Source organism: Episyrphus balteatus, chromosome 2 (genome assembly GCF_945859705.1).
Source record: "Episyrphus balteatus chromosome 2, idEpiBalt1.1, whole genome shotgun sequence".
Taxonomy (NCBI): domain Eukaryota; kingdom Metazoa; phylum Arthropoda; class Insecta; order Diptera; family Syrphidae; genus Episyrphus; species Episyrphus balteatus.
Genome location: NC_079135.1, coordinates 96,887,365 through 96,905,002, shown reverse-complemented (window position 1 = coordinate 96,905,002; position 17,638 = coordinate 96,887,365). Strand labels below are relative to the sequence as shown.

The 17,638-nt window shown below is 31.4% G+C and overlaps 1 protein-coding gene across 1 annotated transcript in view; it reads left to right on the top strand.

Moving 5' to 3' along the window:
• The window catches only part of LOC129912227 (mucin-2), a 40,970-nt gene extending 24,779 nt beyond the window's left edge, over window positions 1–16,191 (top strand). The window contains exons 2-4 of the mRNA XM_055990376.1: window positions 11,973–14,898; window positions 14,969–15,084; window positions 15,198–16,191. Coding sequence (XP_055846351.1) covers window positions 11,973–14,898; window positions 14,969–15,084; window positions 15,198–15,320 — 3,165 coding nt within the window. The 3' untranslated portion in view covers window positions 15,321–16,191. The remainder of the gene's footprint in view (window positions 1–11,972; window positions 14,899–14,968; window positions 15,085–15,197) is intronic.
• The last annotated feature ends 1,447 nt before the right edge of the window (window positions 16,192–17,638 follow it).

The window sequence follows — 17,638 nt, the reverse complement described above, 5'->3', positions numbered from 1 at the left end:
AAAGACGGATGGATAGGAATCTCAAGACCGATTCTTAGGCGCAGATAAAACAATAAGTTGCAATGTTGTGTCTTGTGTGTGGAATATGAATGCGGCAAGGAAGGCATCATCAAATGCCAAAATCGCGTGCATTCACGGAGCATCTGCATAATATTGTGCATGTCTTCTAATTCAAAGAGATGGGCTTCATGTCTGTGCCCTTTTCACTTTTGTTTTGTTAGTTTCCATGTTGCATTTCTGCACACTCCACAATCACACTCGTTGTGGTTCCTCCAAAGAAGCTCGTCCGGAATCTGCAGAAGTTGTTCCCACAATCAAAAATGACTTAAATGGCAGTGGATTGGATTGGTGTGGTGTGAGTAAAGTAATGTTATGGACAAGATTCAAGACCAAAATCATAGAAACACGTTTTTTTTCACTCTCTCTGTGTCTCTATTTCTACCTATCTTCCTCGAGAAAAGATGATCCACCAAGTCAAGGCAGGCTTTGCGACTTTTTCAGCTTTTTCATGGCTACCTTGTGACCAAGTCTTCACATCATCAGCGCTATGTTGGGGTGAGCCCGAGCACGTAATTTGCAAATGGTCGTGCATCCAATAGCTACTTATTTACGAAGAAGTAGTTGAAAGCTATGTTGCTTCTATTTGCCATCTTAAGCCTTACTTTAGGCCAGGGATGTATACGGTTTCAATGGAGTTTTTCACTTTCTTTGGGACACGAGGTGACCTTATTGCTGGTTTTTGTGTCTTGTAATTTTATTTTTGTTGCGAGGATAGATCAGCTTTGAAACTGGTTGATGCTGTTGGTGTCTTGTTGTGGAATTGCCTTTGATGGAGACTTTTGGTTTTGTCTCAAAAAAAAAGGGGAAAGTGATTTTTCATTTTTTTTTTTTTGTTTTGAGATTTGTGAGGGAGCAATCGTGCGTGATGAACTTGAATTGAATTAAAATTAAATTTCAATTTATATATGATGATGTGCAGTTATGATGTTATTTTACAACAGCAACAAAAAAATGAAAAATATGAAAGGAATGTGGAACCAGTTGACAAACGGATTTTGTTATTAGATTGCACTTGAATTTTAAATCTTTAATCACATGGAATAAGATGAAAGCATTAAACTTGCCAACAAATGTGTCACTTTATGAGTGAAGTATGTGACCAGATGTGATGAAATGTTGTCTAAGTTTTAAAATTTGAAACCTTTTACTTTATATTAAATGTGAAAGGGTTGAGAAATGGACTTGACTAAGTGAAAATAAGTCAAATCCATCTTGACTGACTAAAAAGGATTTTACTGTTAATAAGGCTCCTGAGGTACTTACCAAATAGCAGAAAAAATCTTTTACATTAGCAGATATAGGTATTACGAATACCCTTGTTCTTTCTGAAAGCGAACAATTGTTCTTTTATTTAGATCAACAAAATTTAGGAGTACAAAAATTTGTTAGTTCAAGAAATGAGAGCTTATTTCACACTCATTTGGTAATTCAATTCATCTTTGTTTTGAAAGAATAACATTATATTGAAAGTTTTCCACTAGTTTGGAAGTTTTTTTTTTGATACACTTTTATTAGCTTCGGTTGTAACTAACAATCCAACAGTCTTACAAAAACTTTGATTTTCTTAACCGTGGAAAATTATAAAAAAAAAAAATATTGCAATACCAATGTCCATGTTTGACAGGAACTTTTACCAAGCATTAAGTGATTTTTTTGAGTTGACTTAAGTAAATCAATGGCAACCCATGGCAAACATTTTTTTGCCTAAAATTTTTAGATAATTTTTGAAAAATAAAATTGTGTTAATTAATTTCGTCCGAGACATATTTTTTAATTTGAACCTACCATTTTTCAAACTTACTTTTCTTTAAAAAGTGTCCTGCAAAATTCGCACCCGTGTGCCGATAGAGGGATAAACACCGAATATGTGTACCTACGAAGTGACTTAGTTCTACCCGAAACACGAAAAATCGTTTCTGAATTATTTTTGTGGTTTTTATACAGTTGTTGCTTACATAAGGACCTTTAGGGCTTGGCCACACCGGAAGGTATAGCATACCTTCCATCTAAGAATTTTGGAAAAATATTATTTTCTTAAAATCTTTCCCTACACAGAGAAAAATATGACCCGCTAAAAACTAACAGATTGCCATATTGTTTTACCGTCCATATACAGGGTGTCCCACAGTCACCGCCCCAAACGAAAACCATGGATTCCTGAGGTCATTTTAAGTCGAAAAACTTAAGAGGTAATTTTCTCGTTTTCGTCCCGTTTTCGAGTTACCACGGTTTTTATGATTTTTGTTCTCTTTTCCCTTATCTGGCTTTATCTTTGCCAAACTACGTTTGATTTGAAAAATTTTTTTTACAACCAATCAAGAATTTATTACAGTTTTAGTTTTGTCTCAAAACTTTTTTTTCTGCGGACAACCGTTTCTCCACAATTTTGCATCAAACACAATTTTCTTCGTTTTTTAAGTTGTTTTTTATACTTTCATATCATTTAAGTCAAAAAACACGTTAATGAGTGTTAATTTTTTTGTGCTTTTTATTAAAGGCCCAGTTTATTTTCATAAAAAAAATAAGTTTTATTTCATAAAAAGGGCTACTGAAAGTAATTAAAAAAAAAATAAACAAACTGAGTGAATTAAAAAAAAATAATTTTTAAATAAAAAATTAATTTAAATGAATTAAAAACTTTTTCTGAGCTATTGTGGTTAAGAAAACAACAAATAAATAAAGCTCAGAAAAAGTTTTAAGTCATTTAAATAAATTTTGTATTTAAAAATTATTTTTTTTTAATTCACTCAGTTTGTTTATTTTTTTTAATTACTTTCAGTAGCCCTTTTTATGAAATAAAACTTATTTTTTTTATGAAAATAAACTGGGCCTTTAATAAAAAGCACAAAAAATTAATACTCATTAACGTGTTTTTTTGACTTAAATGATATGAAAGTGTAAAAAACAACTTAAAAAACGAAGAAAATTGTGTTTGATGCAAAATTGTGGAGAAACGGTTGTCCGCAGTAAAATAAGTTTTGAGACAAACTAAAACTGTAATAAATTCTTGATGGGTTGTAAAAAAAATTTTTCAAATCAAACGTAGTTTGGCAAAGATAAAGCCAGATAAGGGAAAAGAGAACAAAAATCATACAAACCGTGGTAACTCGAAAACGGGACGAAAACGAGAAAATTACCTCTTAAGTTTTTCGACTTAAAATGACCTCAGGAATCCATGGTTATCGTTTGGGGCGGTGACTGTGGGACACCCTGTATTTCATAAGGAAATCTTATTAAAATCAACGATTAATAAGGTTTTTTTAAGGAGATTTCTTATTATTTTTATAGAGAGAATCTTATTAAAATTTGACTGAAAAGTTAATTTTTTTGCAACTTAGCACTAGAACAAAAATCGCGATCAATATTTTCATGGCAGGTTGGTTCAGATGGTAAGGTGGGCGACTAATGATTTGAAGTTTCAGTTCGATTCCCATCCTGGTCATCGTTTTTTTTATTTTTTTGCAGATTTTAAAACAGTAAGAAAAACCCGAAAGGTTTCCTTCTTGGATGAAAACCATAGAGAAATCTTATTGTTTTTGTTCTATTTTATGTGGTCTATTTTTCTCTGTGTACGATTTTGAAAGAATATTGATAGTAGGTACAGGTAAAATAGTACATAAAATCAATAAATAAAAAAAAATATCATGTGTGCAATTTACACTTGGTAGAAGTGAAACCTTAAAAAATCATTTTTCTTGAAAAAAAAATCGGGAAAATCAATCTTGTTTTGCTTCCATCACCCTGCCTAAAGTTGATGATGAGTTTTATATCATCTGCTTATTATTGAAGCTTTAATATATATGATGTTTCAATCATATTTGTATGACATCTAGAAAAAAGTTACAATTTTTTAAAGCCAACCATGTAGAAATTTCAAACCGATATTACGGTACTTCCTACACTGGTAGCTGGTCATCGCCAACAGATCTCCACAGGTGTTTTGAGGTATTTTTAATTTTTCAATTTAAGATTGTGTAACTTGTAGAGCACGTACCGTTATGTGTGATATATCAAATAGAAGGTTATGTTATCAGCACGCGTATTAAAGTTAAACCAAATTTGTATGTGCACTAGATCAAAAGATATAACGTGTGTTGGAAAAGAACATCTTTTTATCGTTATCTCCGAATTTTGAATATGAAATTAATTGAAATTTTGTACATTTATAATTTATTTAATTACCTATCCGCAGTACAAATTTCATTCATCTATCTATTAAAACAAAAAAGTTATAACAAGTTGAAGTCGTGTCGCATTTTCGTTTCATCTTGTTTCAAAAAAAAATTGTTACACTCATGAAGTCTATACGAAAAAGTTGGGTGGAAGGGTGTTTTTTCGCGGACAAGATTGAGGGGGTGAAGGCCAAAAATATACCTACTGCAAAAAAATTATTTCTCGAATATCATCATATCACACATGATTTCTAGGTATTTTTTGATGCTGAAACTAATGACATAAAAATAAAGTCAAGACGATTGCTCTTAGAAAAGTTATAGCCGATTGAAAACAAGGGTACTTGTTTTTTTACCTCAACAGGTAAAATATAACCGAAACTGATGTGAAAAAGATGCTACACTGATGAAATTCGGGATGAAGGTTTAAGATAAAGCAGGGACAAAGGATTTAAAAAGTTCTTAAAAATATTTTTGGTGAAAGGGCGTTTTTTTGATTGTTTTTAGTTGTGTGTGAGAAAGGTATCATAACAGCTGACTTATATTTTATTAATTTTTAAAACTTGATTTTGTTTGGTATAAGAATTAAGAATCTATGAAGTGTAAAAATTATCTTGAGTGAAAGGGTGTTTTTTTGTATGATATGATGAAATTCGCAATTAGTACCACAAAAACTGGGAAAAAATTGTTGCACCAATAAAAATTGGTACAAATGTTTGATTTGTAGCACAAACCAAGAATCTAAGTAGTCTATAAAAATATTTTAGGTGAATGGGTGTTTTTTTTTTTAATAGGGAAAAACCGCGATAAGTCCGATAAAATCAATGGTATAAAAGTTACCCTTACGAAATTTATTAAAAATGTTGTCTTTCCCATGGAAATTACGAATAAAGTAAAACTATATTTTTTTTTTCATGTGAAAGGGTGTTTTTTTTCAGGTGTAGAGAAAATATGGGTATATTTGGAAAAGTGTGCAATACTAGAGTAATACTAATGGTATACACTATTTAAATTCAGGAATTATGTTACTTTTGAGATAAGAAACAAGGATCTAAAGTGTCTATAAGAATATCATGGTTAAAAGGGTGCTTTTTTGAGTGAAAACAAAAATAATGGGTCACCCTAATGAAATTATGTGAAAATGTTGAATTTGGGATAGAATAAAGAATAAAGAGCTTCCATACAAAAAATTTAGGTGAAAAGGTGTTTTTTTCGAATAGACAGTAAAATCTGTAATTGGTCCCAAAAAGCCAGAGATTCGTGTAAAACGTCTAAGAACTTAAGTATAAACGTTCAATTTGTCATTAAAACCAAAAATAAAATGAATCATTAGCTTTTTGGCCAATTTTTTGGTCACTCTTTAGGATATAGTATGCAGATCGAGCTAAATTTTAGCTCCCATACAAAATTCTTACTGGACAGAATTTTTAAATTTTTGTTTCTTCACATTTGTTTAGATTCTATACTACTTTTCTTATCAAAGGAGTTAAGAAAACTTGATTTTATTGAGTGAAAAAATCCCACCTTATTACACAACAAAAGGATTTATTAATGCATACCATAATATCACTGTGATAGTTAAAAAAACCGACAGAGGGCTCTTATGTCTACTAAAGATAATTCGAGTATGCTGAACACGCTGGCGTTCTTAGTTTTTCTGGATTAGGTCAAATAAGAAAGATTTTTGCGTTTGAAATTTTGTTTGCACATGAGAAAACTGAGGGTATAAAACACCATATATTTTCCAATTTTTGATTTTTATCGATAAAAAAAATGATGGAAAATCTATTTTTTTGGAAGTATTATTCGTAAAAGAAGTTATTTGAAAAAAAATCTGTCGAATAACTATTTAAATCATTATTTTTTGGCAAAAAAACGTCGGTTTTTCTTCAATTTTTCTTACATTTTTTAACTATAAAGGTACAAATGTATGCGAAAACTCAACATTTTTTTGTACACACCTTCTATGTGTTAGTACTCTGGAATATTATGCATATGTAGATGTAGATATTTAATTAAAAAATCAGGCATGGTATCAATATTTTTATTTAATTTTTGTTTAAGTTCAAAAAATCATTTTTCTTTCAATTTGTTTTAAAATTAAAACATATTTACTATTACTTCCATCTGCATTATATGAGCTTACATACACAACACATAATATATTTGTCACAGTCCCCGTTTAACTGAAGAAAATATTTAAAGATCAGAAACGTGTTTCAGATAAGCGGGTTTTTCTCTTAAGACTGTTTCTCTTAAGCGGGTTTTTATGCTACTTGAGCCCATGGGCGTTTTTCCCCCACTTCCCCTACATATGTATTGCATTTAAACTTTTTGAAATTTTTTTATTTTATAAACTTAAAAATTAAAAAAAAAATAACAGTGTTTTACTGCTACTTTTTCACTCTTAAGCTTAACCAATATTGTAGATAGGTAGGAACTGCCTTTTCGTATTTGTAAACAAAGCCATATTCTATCCTGAAATACAACATCAAATCGTTGCCACCGAGTGCTGCATTTAAATTTAAGTAATACGAAAAATATTAGAAAAATTGAAGAAAAATCGACGTTTTTTTGCCATAAAATAATGATTTAAAATGTCATTCGGCAGATTTTTTTTCAAATAACTTCTTTTACGAATAATACTTGCGAAAAAATAGATTTTCCATCATTTTTCATCGATAAAAAATCAAAAATTGGAAAATATATGGTGTTTTATACCCTCAGTTTTGGCATGTGCAAACAAAATTTCAAACGCAAAAATCTTTCTTATTTGACCTAATCAAGAAAAACTAAGAACGCCATCGTGTTCAGCATACTCGAATTATCTTTAGTAGATATGAGAGCCCTCTGTCGAAAAAAAAAGTTCCATTTTCGAACACAGTGTATTTATTGATATTGTTGGTTTGTTTCAAAATAAATTGAAGTAATAGCTACATAGTTTTTGCGATCCTTTTTTATTTTTACCAATAAAGTTGAATTAAGCTAGTATTTCTTGAACGATGTTAGGTATTTTCGTTGTTTTATAGTTTAAAAAAAATTACCTATAAATAAGAAAAAAACTGTGGTTTGATGAATCAGAAAACAATCAATTTTGAATTTCAAACCACCGACATTTCACATTGTTTAACCAATATTAAATATAAAGGCCCAAAGTGACACACAATTCAAACGGTGCACTCCCATTGTAACACCCTTTTTGTAATCTATAATTTATGTAAAACATTTAACAAAATACTTCAAAAGTCTTGTTTTGTCAAATATCTTAAATATTTGCCTAAAACAAACTAATTAGCTATAGTTTGTTATTTTACAATTGCCTCACTTCCACTATATCCATAAACAATAAGAAAAAAACAAATCAACCATTTCAACTGGACAACACTCTTGTGTAGTGAGTGTCTTTTATTATATTTTGAGTTGAACAAATGAAAGAAATAAAAACCTCAAGTTGTTGATTCAGATGACTATACAAAGAAGAGGGCTCTCTATTGACAAATTGTAAAGCCCACAACTGGGTCCTCTCTATGGTAAATGTTGAAAAGGCTTTTACATTTTCCGCGCTACAATGTGCGCGCGAGACAACATGAGCTCTCGTATAAGAGCCAAGCAACTACTACAACATTATCTAGGAGACTAGGTCGTCACTTTGGCATGCATTTGGGTTGGGTTGGATGTGAGAACAACGAGCGCCACTTGTACTTTTATATAAATAAAAAAAAAAAAGTACAAATATTGTCTCTTCTCACCACCATCACCGAATATCTTTTGTTTGCTCCACAAAAGAGGGAGACACTGTACCTACAGTGTGCAATGTGTTGTACACATAGTAGACGGAACTATTCTTTGGCGGAAATATGCTTTGAAAGACACGCCATATAAATAATTTTACCTTTACACTGAACATTCATTGATTGATTTTTTTATGTTTTTTTTACAACATGCCAAATAAAAATGTAAGTAAACATGTTCTTTTCTGTAAGGGAAAATAAAATGAACTACTGGGTCACGAACTTGCATTTTCAAAACTCATGAAAGAATATTTTTAATTTTTTTTTTTATAAAAACTTTAACTAAAACACTAAAATAATATAAAATTTGTTATTAACTTTACTAATTCTTGTAATTAAAATAAAAGGTTTATTCATTAACTTTAATGTTTTTTGTAGGAAATCTCATTATTAAAAAAAATTTAAAAATACTGAACAGAAGATAATACGTTTTGAAAAGACCATTTAACAAAAAACCGACTTGTCCCCACATGGGGGCAAGACCGCCCTATCAACTTCTGTTGATAATAAAACCGTTTCAATCTTAAAATTTGAATTTTTTTTTGCAAAAAATCACAAACGTTATGCTATATTTTCATAGCGGTTCCCAATTTTTAAGTTAAAGTTAAGACTTTTAAATATTTCATTTAAAAAGGTACAAATTTCTTTTCACACAAAACATGACGATTTGATGAAAAATCACAAATTTTACTATAACTTTTCGGGATTTCAACCAAACTCATACTTACAGACCTAATCGATCTTATCAGAAGCCATTTTTTTTTTATTAAAAGCCCTGCCAATTTAATATTTTTTCATACAACACAGTACAAAAACCGTCTTGCCCCCGCGGTGTTGCCCCCACTTCCCCTATATGCTATGATCTTTTTGTATAACAAAGAATTTTACGATTTTTTGTTTTAAAATCGTTAGAGCCGTTTTTTTTTTTAAATAGGTTTTTATTTATAAATATTTTCAGAAAATATTTGGAATGCCAATAAAATGAAATACTACACGAAATCTACAAACAAAAACGAAGTTTCCAGAAAATTTATTAATTCAACGCCAATACCTATCGCGAATATGCATTTTTGGACTCTATTCACTGCGTCGATCCCAATCCTCCATCTGTTGCCCAGAAGCCTAAACTATCAATTTCCGTTGAACGAGTTTCCATAAGATAGCATGAGTTTCCAAAACTTTGAAGCTGTTTTTCTCAAAACTACAATTTTGCAGATTCGTGGTTTTGCTTTGTGCCTATCATGGGCATACCTATGTATTAGTTTTTTTTTTATTCAAAAATTATTTTTTGGAAAATTTTTCCTTATTTTAATACTAAAGTATTTAACTAAAGTTTTTGTTGAAATTTGTTGTCGTTTACGAGAAAGTGGACATAAAAAAAAACTAATCTATGGCAGGTACTGTCCATATTTGACACATTTGGGAAAACAACATTTTCCATTTTTTACCGTTAAGTATGGTCAAAACAAAAATTTTAATTTTCACTCTAAACTGCACCAAAAACTCTAAACTACGAAGTTTGAAGTAAGTTGCTTCAGTGGTTTAGGCTGCACCTTGAGAACACACATACAGACGGACAAAGAGATTTGGGAGGCCCACTTATTTCCTATTATGTATCATCTAAATGTCATGTTGTTATTGTTATTTCGAGTTCCATATTATTCCAAGTAACAAAATAGATTTGAATATTATGGAGAAGGTGTTTTGTCTTATTTTCATTTATGATGATCGAATAGGTAGTATAGTAATATGCTCAATCTTACCTTTTTTTTACTATTTGAAAAAAGAAATTGAAGTTTTTTACAATTTTTTAAATTTTTTTTGCATGTTGTTCGAGGCTCCAAAATATTTTTATGCACGCATTGATATTTTATACGGATGTAAAACTTAAGACTGAATATATAGAGGAATTAAGATCTTAATTCAAGCAAAAATTTTTTTCAAGAAATTAATGATTTTGGAACATTTTTACTTATAAGTTTCTGTTTATACTTGAAGTGAGAAACTGATAAAAAAAAACATGTATATTTTGGATATTTGTAAATTTATATGACTGAAAAACATATAGGTACTGATGATATAGTAAAGTCCAGTGTTAAAAAAATCATTTTTAAGGCATTTGTTTTCCATTACAAATTAAAATAAAATATTTATTGCAAATAAAAAAAATGCATTAAAAAATATATTTATTGCAACTGAAAAAAATTTGCACTAAAAATTTTGTTATTGCAATTGCAAAATAGGTATTTGCTTTAAAAAAAATAAACTATTATTGCAACTGAAAAATATTTGTATTGAAAATAAAACTTTTATTGCAAATAAAAATATTTTGCTTCAAAAAAAATTCACCGTAAATATAACAATTTCTGCATTGAAAGAAAAAATTCTATGCAAAATTCGTACATCAAATACTTTTTTTTATTAATATTCGTCGAATTTCTTACAATTTTGACTATTTGGCCTTATAATCATAAGATCCAATATTATAGTTCGACGAATATTAATAAAAAAATATTTGGTGAAGATATTTTGCATTGAGTTTTTTTTTTTCAATGCAATAACATTTTTTGTAATGCTAAATATTATTTTTTTGCAATAAAAAAATTTTTTTAATGCAAATATTTTTAGTGGCAATAAGAATTTTTGTTTTAGATTCGTGTTAATTTTTTACTTTACGTAACAAACTTTTTTTATAATTTTTTTGTTTCAAACTAATGATTTCAATGCGTAATCATATTTTACCTAGGTACCTATACAAAAAATGTCTCGGAAAAAATTCTCAAATTTTACTAAGTTATCGAGTTATGTATGCATATCGAAAAAGGGTGACCATTATATCATCTACAATTATTTCAGAAATCCATAATCTTACCTGGATTCAATTTCGACATAATCAGTAAAAAAGGGATATTGAACGACTTGTCTACTCGTAAAAGTTAACTTCATCAAAATGTATTATATCTTTTGTATCAACATAACTGAAATCTTTAAAAACAAGCTCAATTCATTATACCCAGAGTGTTCACGTAGATATAAAAAATAAGTAGAAACTAATTATAAAGGTATGCAAATAAAGCCAATTAATTATAGCAAAAAAAAAAAGTAGTAGATAAAAGAATAAAATTCAAATACTCCAGACTAAAAGAATTGAAGCAGTAGAAGAAAATTAAATAACATTTTGAACTTCTTTTTTTTTCCTACTCCACAACCATACCTTCTACGTCTGATACCATCATCATCATCATCCAGCTTATTAAATCTCTATCATAGAGTCAGTCAAGCATATGTAATACAAACTTCAGAAGCCAAAACAGAAGAGATACTCACTTTGGCTAGTTAAGTTGATGGGGGAACCCTAAGGTGTGCATCACCACAAAAAACTTTCTTGTTGAAGTGAATAATTTTACTTTTATTTTTTTTTTTTTAATTGAAAACAAAAAACTGGAAACTGACCTCGTCCAACCACAACAACTTCGACATTGGCATTGGCTTTGGATATTGAAGGTTTTTTGTATGCACATACTCTTGCTTTGTAGATAGCTCTAGGTGGCCGGCTCTTGAAAGCCGGTTGAAATGTATCTTCAATGGGATGATTAATCGATAGGTTTACAATTTAAACCTGAATGAAATAAAAACTTGTTGAGACTACTTCGTGTGTCGAGGCTTGTCACATGGGGGAATATTCAATTGGAAAAGTTTTCAATCAATCTGAATTACCAAGCATAGACAGTGCATGATGGTCATGGGGAAGAATTAATCATTAACAAACTTGCTCCAGAAAAGTCAAAAAAATGATAGAAATGTCAGAAATACAGATTAATGCAACATTTTTGACAGGTCGAATGGAAATTCTGTTGGATATTGTTTCCTTTCAATTCTTTTTTTTTAATTTAAGAAACTTTTACTAGGAAGAACTCTCTCTAACAACTTTTCTTCTCCTTTCTTTTAGATCAACTGGCGACGATATTTCCTCATAATCACTGTCACAGTATTCCTTCACTTCGTGATAGTCCAATCAGTAACAGATCATTTAGTGCCACCTCCACCACCAGTACCAGTACCAAAACAACATCTACAACCTTCATTAGTAAATCAACCATCACCTCGCGGCGGACCACCTCGACCGCCTCCACCCGGATATCAACAACAACAAAATCGATATCCAAATTCTCAACAACAGTCAAATAATGAACCACCTGGATTTATGCAACGCATAGCTCGATGGTTTGGTTTCAACAATAACAACAGTGCCAATGAGCAACAAAATCAAGCTTCACAACAATATGTCCAATACAAAGAATCTCCAAGAGGTGGCCAACAAAATGGCCAAAAGGCAAATTGTGGACTTTGCAGTAAATATCCTTGGGTACCAATGTTTCCAGGTCAAATTCAATATCCTCTGTCGAAACACTATCAATTACCACAAGCTAATCAGATACATCAAGTTCAATGGACTCAACAACAAGAGTTGTTGCATCAACAACAACTTCAAAGACAGCAACAAGAATATCATCAAAAGCAACAAAAACAACAACAACAACAGTACCATAATCAGCAACAACAACAGCTTAGCAGGCAACAACAGGAACAACAAAAACTTGCAGGATACAATTATCCCCAACATCAAAAACAGTTACCAGTGTATCCACCTTTGAACACTGCTGAAACACAATACGCTCCAACACATTTCCAACCGCCATTAGTTCAGCGGGCTATTCAATTTAGTCCGCCACCTTCTCAAGATTTTCTTCCTCCACCACCATCGCCACCGATAATTCAGAAAGGAAATCCACCTCCAGCGTTCAATCCAGGAAATTCACCTCCATCATCGTTTAATCAAGAAAATCCACCTCCACCATACAATCCACAACCACATTTTGCCCCAATACCTCTTCCGAACTTAAGCCCCTCAGCTTTACCACCAGTGTACGATGCACAACCATTTCGACCAATCGAACAGGAGAAGTTGGATCCAACACAATTTCAACAGTTACCGAAATATCAGCCCTCTGTGGAGTTCCAGAATCAACCACAAAATCTTCAATATGAAGAGCAACAACCTCCTCGATTTGATAATCCACCACAGTTCCAACAAGTCGTTCAAACCAACGAACATCCTCCAATTGAACATGTTGCAGCTTCATCCGAGATTCAAACCGCTTATCCAACACAAATTCCACCGAATAACTTCATCAGCCAGAATCAAGTTCAGCAAACTCAAACCACACCTAGTTTCGAGATCGTAAAAAGCCATCAGCTGACAAATTTCGTCTCGGAAATCGAGTATCCAGCTAACTTTGTGGAATCACAGTCAATTGATGTTGCTCCACAACCTCAAACAACAACTTTGAGGCCCGAAGAAGATCTAAGGCAACCTGTTACATTGACCGAACTCGGCTCATACTCACAGCAATATACTGTTCCACCATCAGAGGAATCGCAGAGTCTTCCACCTGAGGAGCCTTATTCGGATTCCGACTCCATTTACTATCATAATCATCAAGAAATCGACAACAACAACTATGCCCCAGATAACTACCCATCGGCATCATCTCACAACCTTTCGGTTCAGAATGACAATCTTCTTGACATCGACCCGATACAGCACTCTTCTTCGGAGAATTATCTTCCCCAGAATGAAATCTTCCTTCCGACACCGGAACCAACTACTCTGCAACCTCAATTTGTCACCGATATCCAGCAGACAACGACTACAGTTGAAATCGTTCCATCACTACAGACAACCTATTCCCAACGCTTGAATTACAAACGGGACAGAGAAACTCCCAAAAGACTCCTAGATTCTCCAATTCACTACTTGCAACATGGCGGAAGTTCACCACGACCATTTACAAGAGACCCGGCAAGTCTGCACATTCGGAGTTCAACTGAAGAACAGCCGGTTTATCAAAACCATCGTGAAGACGAACCATCTCCAACACCAACTCCATGGCACATGCAACCAACTCCAACATCAACCTACACTGCAATTGAAGCCAGTGGTCATTATGCTGGTATGACTCCACCAGTTCAACCAGGTCCATCGAAAAAATACCATCAAATTATAATTCCCTATACAACCAAACACAAACCCCGGCCGTTTACACCGAAAGAACAAGCCGGTCGGTATGATAACTGGTCGACATCGAGCGAGTTCGATCCACACGAACAACAAGAATCGAAAGTTGTAACAGCAACTCAGGCACCAACTCATCGAACAACAAAATACTTGACGAAAATTCTAGCCTCAAATTTGAGGGAACTTCTTAAAAAAGAGCATGAAATAAAAAATAGGTCAAAGAACGGTTTTGACTTGTCAAAACTTCAAAATACCATTGACGATTGGACAGAACAAGAATTCACCTCACTTTCACATAGAGCTAGTACGGTGTCGCTAAGAGGACACTCGAAACATATTCCAACAGAGTATTTGACAACAACGCCATCTTTACGTGAAGCTAAGACAACAGTTTTCGCACCAAATCATCATGAACCGCTTTTGTACAAAGATCGAGGTACCAGGCGTTATGAATTTAATCCTTTTGAAGATAATCGAATAGAAGAGATTGAAGCAACCTCTATGACACCAGTTCCTAGTACAAGTACAACAACGACGACAACAACGCCATCTACACCGATTTCTACCACAACAACAACGTCAACAACAACGACGACAACAACGGACCCACCTTTGGCAAGTCCGTATTACATTCGAGCCATTTCAACAACGCCCTCTACAACGGAGAACTGGAACAAAGCAAAAGTTACAGTGTCTCCACTTACCAAAGAGAAGATCTATGTTGTAACACCGCAACCTGGTAGCGTGGGATCTTTTAAGTCACCTCGGTTTATAGTGAGACCAACGCCAGCTAGTGGTGAGTTGGAAATAATTCCATATTTATATTTACTTCCCCCGACTAATTTTTTTTTTTTTTTCATTTTTAGCTGGTTCAAATATTTCACCAAAACCAACACTTTACACCCCAGAACTATTCGGTTTGATGGGATTGTCAGCTTATATACCAGCAGCTCCAGTGGAAACATTCGATGGACATTCAAAAGTATATCGATCAAATACTCCCAAATAGTTTTACAAAAATACTTAATAATTTCCATTTTGTGTATTTTTTTTTTTTGTAAAAAAAAAATGTCTTGTATAAAATGAAAATTCCAGGTTATAACGGTAGTAACGCCATCGAATATTTCGAAAGGATCTGATAACAATGAAGTGGGATCTTCCAATGAGATAGAATCGAAAAGTTCATCTAACAGTGATCACAGTAGCAGTAGCAGTTAAAAAAAAAAGAGCAGATTGAAATATTTTGATATTTTTATTGTTGTTATTGTTGATTGTTTTGTTTTTGGTTTTGGATTGAATTGGATTGGTGCAATTGTTGGGTCCTTGGGTTCTTGTAAGAAATTATTCAAATTCTTCCCTACATTATAAACCTTTTTTTTTTTATAAAATTTTGATGGTGGATCCTGCTTTGTTAAAGAAGAACGTTTTTTTTTTGTTTTTGTGTTAACTCGTAAGGTGCCAGTGTGTTGGGATAAATATGTGGTGTGAATGATGTGACTGTGAATTGTATGATGTGAAATGAAAAATGCTTTGTAGTGTAAATAAATTACTATCAAAAGCGGTAAGGAAGTGCAGTCATTCCGGAATCTATTTTTTATTGATTAAGAAAAATCCCAAATGTGAAGACATAAAATCCAATGTATCATTTAAGTGTCAAAGAGCACTAAGTTCGAAAATATTTTTGCATATATCTCATCCTGAAATATAGGTCTAAATATTTTTCTTATCACAAGGTTGGTAAACATTAGAATGTATGAGTAAATTGATGTGGGGCTTATGTCCCACAGCATCGAATTCCCAAATGACTGCAATTTCTTACCGCATTTAAATTAGAATTCCTGCTTTTGATTAAAATGTATTTCCTTATAATTTTAAGTTGTTGCTCAAAAAAGCTCTTTATTTTAGAGAAATTTTCTAAGCTCATTCAACGTCATGGTTGGGTTTTGTATACAAGGTTCAACTGAACATGCTGTAATCTTGCTAAATCATCATTAAAATAGCAATATTCATTATTATACATAAATTTAGAAAAATTAGTCAACAAAATGTATGGTTTGATGTCAAAAAAGATATTTTCTTAATCATTTTTACTGCCTTCTCATTTTTTTTGTGCTTAAAATAAATGTTTTGTATTTGAAAGAATTATAAGTATTTTACCGATTATCATTTTTTTGTAATTATAATCAATTTTATCTATACTATTCTTATCTATTATTTTTAACTTATCGATTAATAAATAAGAATAACTATTATTTTAAGATATAAATAAAAAACTAAACATTGTAAAATATATTTGAAGTTTTTTTTTTTGCTCGTTTTCTTATTTTTACTGAAACTATTATTCTAATTTAAAGATTTCTGAAAGAAGACAACTTTGCGGAATCTTGTTGCATTAAAAGATTTAAAAAATAAAAAAATAAAGATTTTCAAAAATTATTTGTTGTTTAATTTTTCTTTTGGACTTTATCTCTGGCTTGGAATTATAAAGGTATATTTTAAAGGTCAAATACTACTATAGAAGTCAATAAGCAGGTTATGACTTTGAAAGATAAAAACTTTAGTTTTTTTTAATTTTGTATTCGAAAATTCTGTATCCCAAAATTCTGTTAATCTTAAATTCTGTAATCCAAACAGTTTTTCGTGAAGAATTCAAAATTCAAAATTAAAATTTTCTTCCTCAGGATATAAAATTTAAATTTTTCCTCAAAAAAATATTTAGTCACCATAAAACTTTCAATTGATCATTCCGTTTATTTGAAAAAGAAGTCCAAAACAAAAATGATACAAAAATGTTACGCATTCGCCATAGTGACCAAACTCTTAAATTGCTCTTTCGATATTAAACCAAAGATTTTCCAATAAATATTTATACAGCAAGTAGTCATTATCATATTGAAGAGGGAGGGGGTCGGGGCAGGTTTCAGAGCGCTGGAATTAATCCGCAGACGGTTGTAACTAAAAAAGTAAAATACATTGAAAAAGTTGAGTTCGAAAACAAATTCATAATTCTATTCATTTTTACATTTTACTTTTATATGTTTTGTGAAAAAAAAATCATGCTTTTCTAAGAAATTAAATTTTTTTCTAGGACCAAAATTAACGATAGGTACCTTACATACATATAAACAAAAGAGAAAAAAAAGGCCCTAATGATTTTAAATTAAATTTTTATGTGTAATGTGGCGAATAAGATCCGCCATAAAATCGTTCTCTCTATTTCTGAATTTTTGTTAAAATAGAAATTGAATTTTTAAAGAAAATAAAATGCACGAACTTGCTCTTAGAGTTAAAGTTGCTTAAATTTTTAAGACTTTTTATATAGAATTTTGGAAAAAAAATATATATATATATTGTTTAAAAAAAAAAATAAAATAAAATCTGAAATCAAATTGCCCTCCAAAGCAAGTATGCAATTTTGATTGATATATTAAGATGCATTTTTAGAAAAAAAATTTTCAAAATCGTTAGAGCCGTTTTTTAAAAAACTAATTTTTTATAAATAATTTTTTGGAAAAAAAGTTTTAAAATAAAATTGG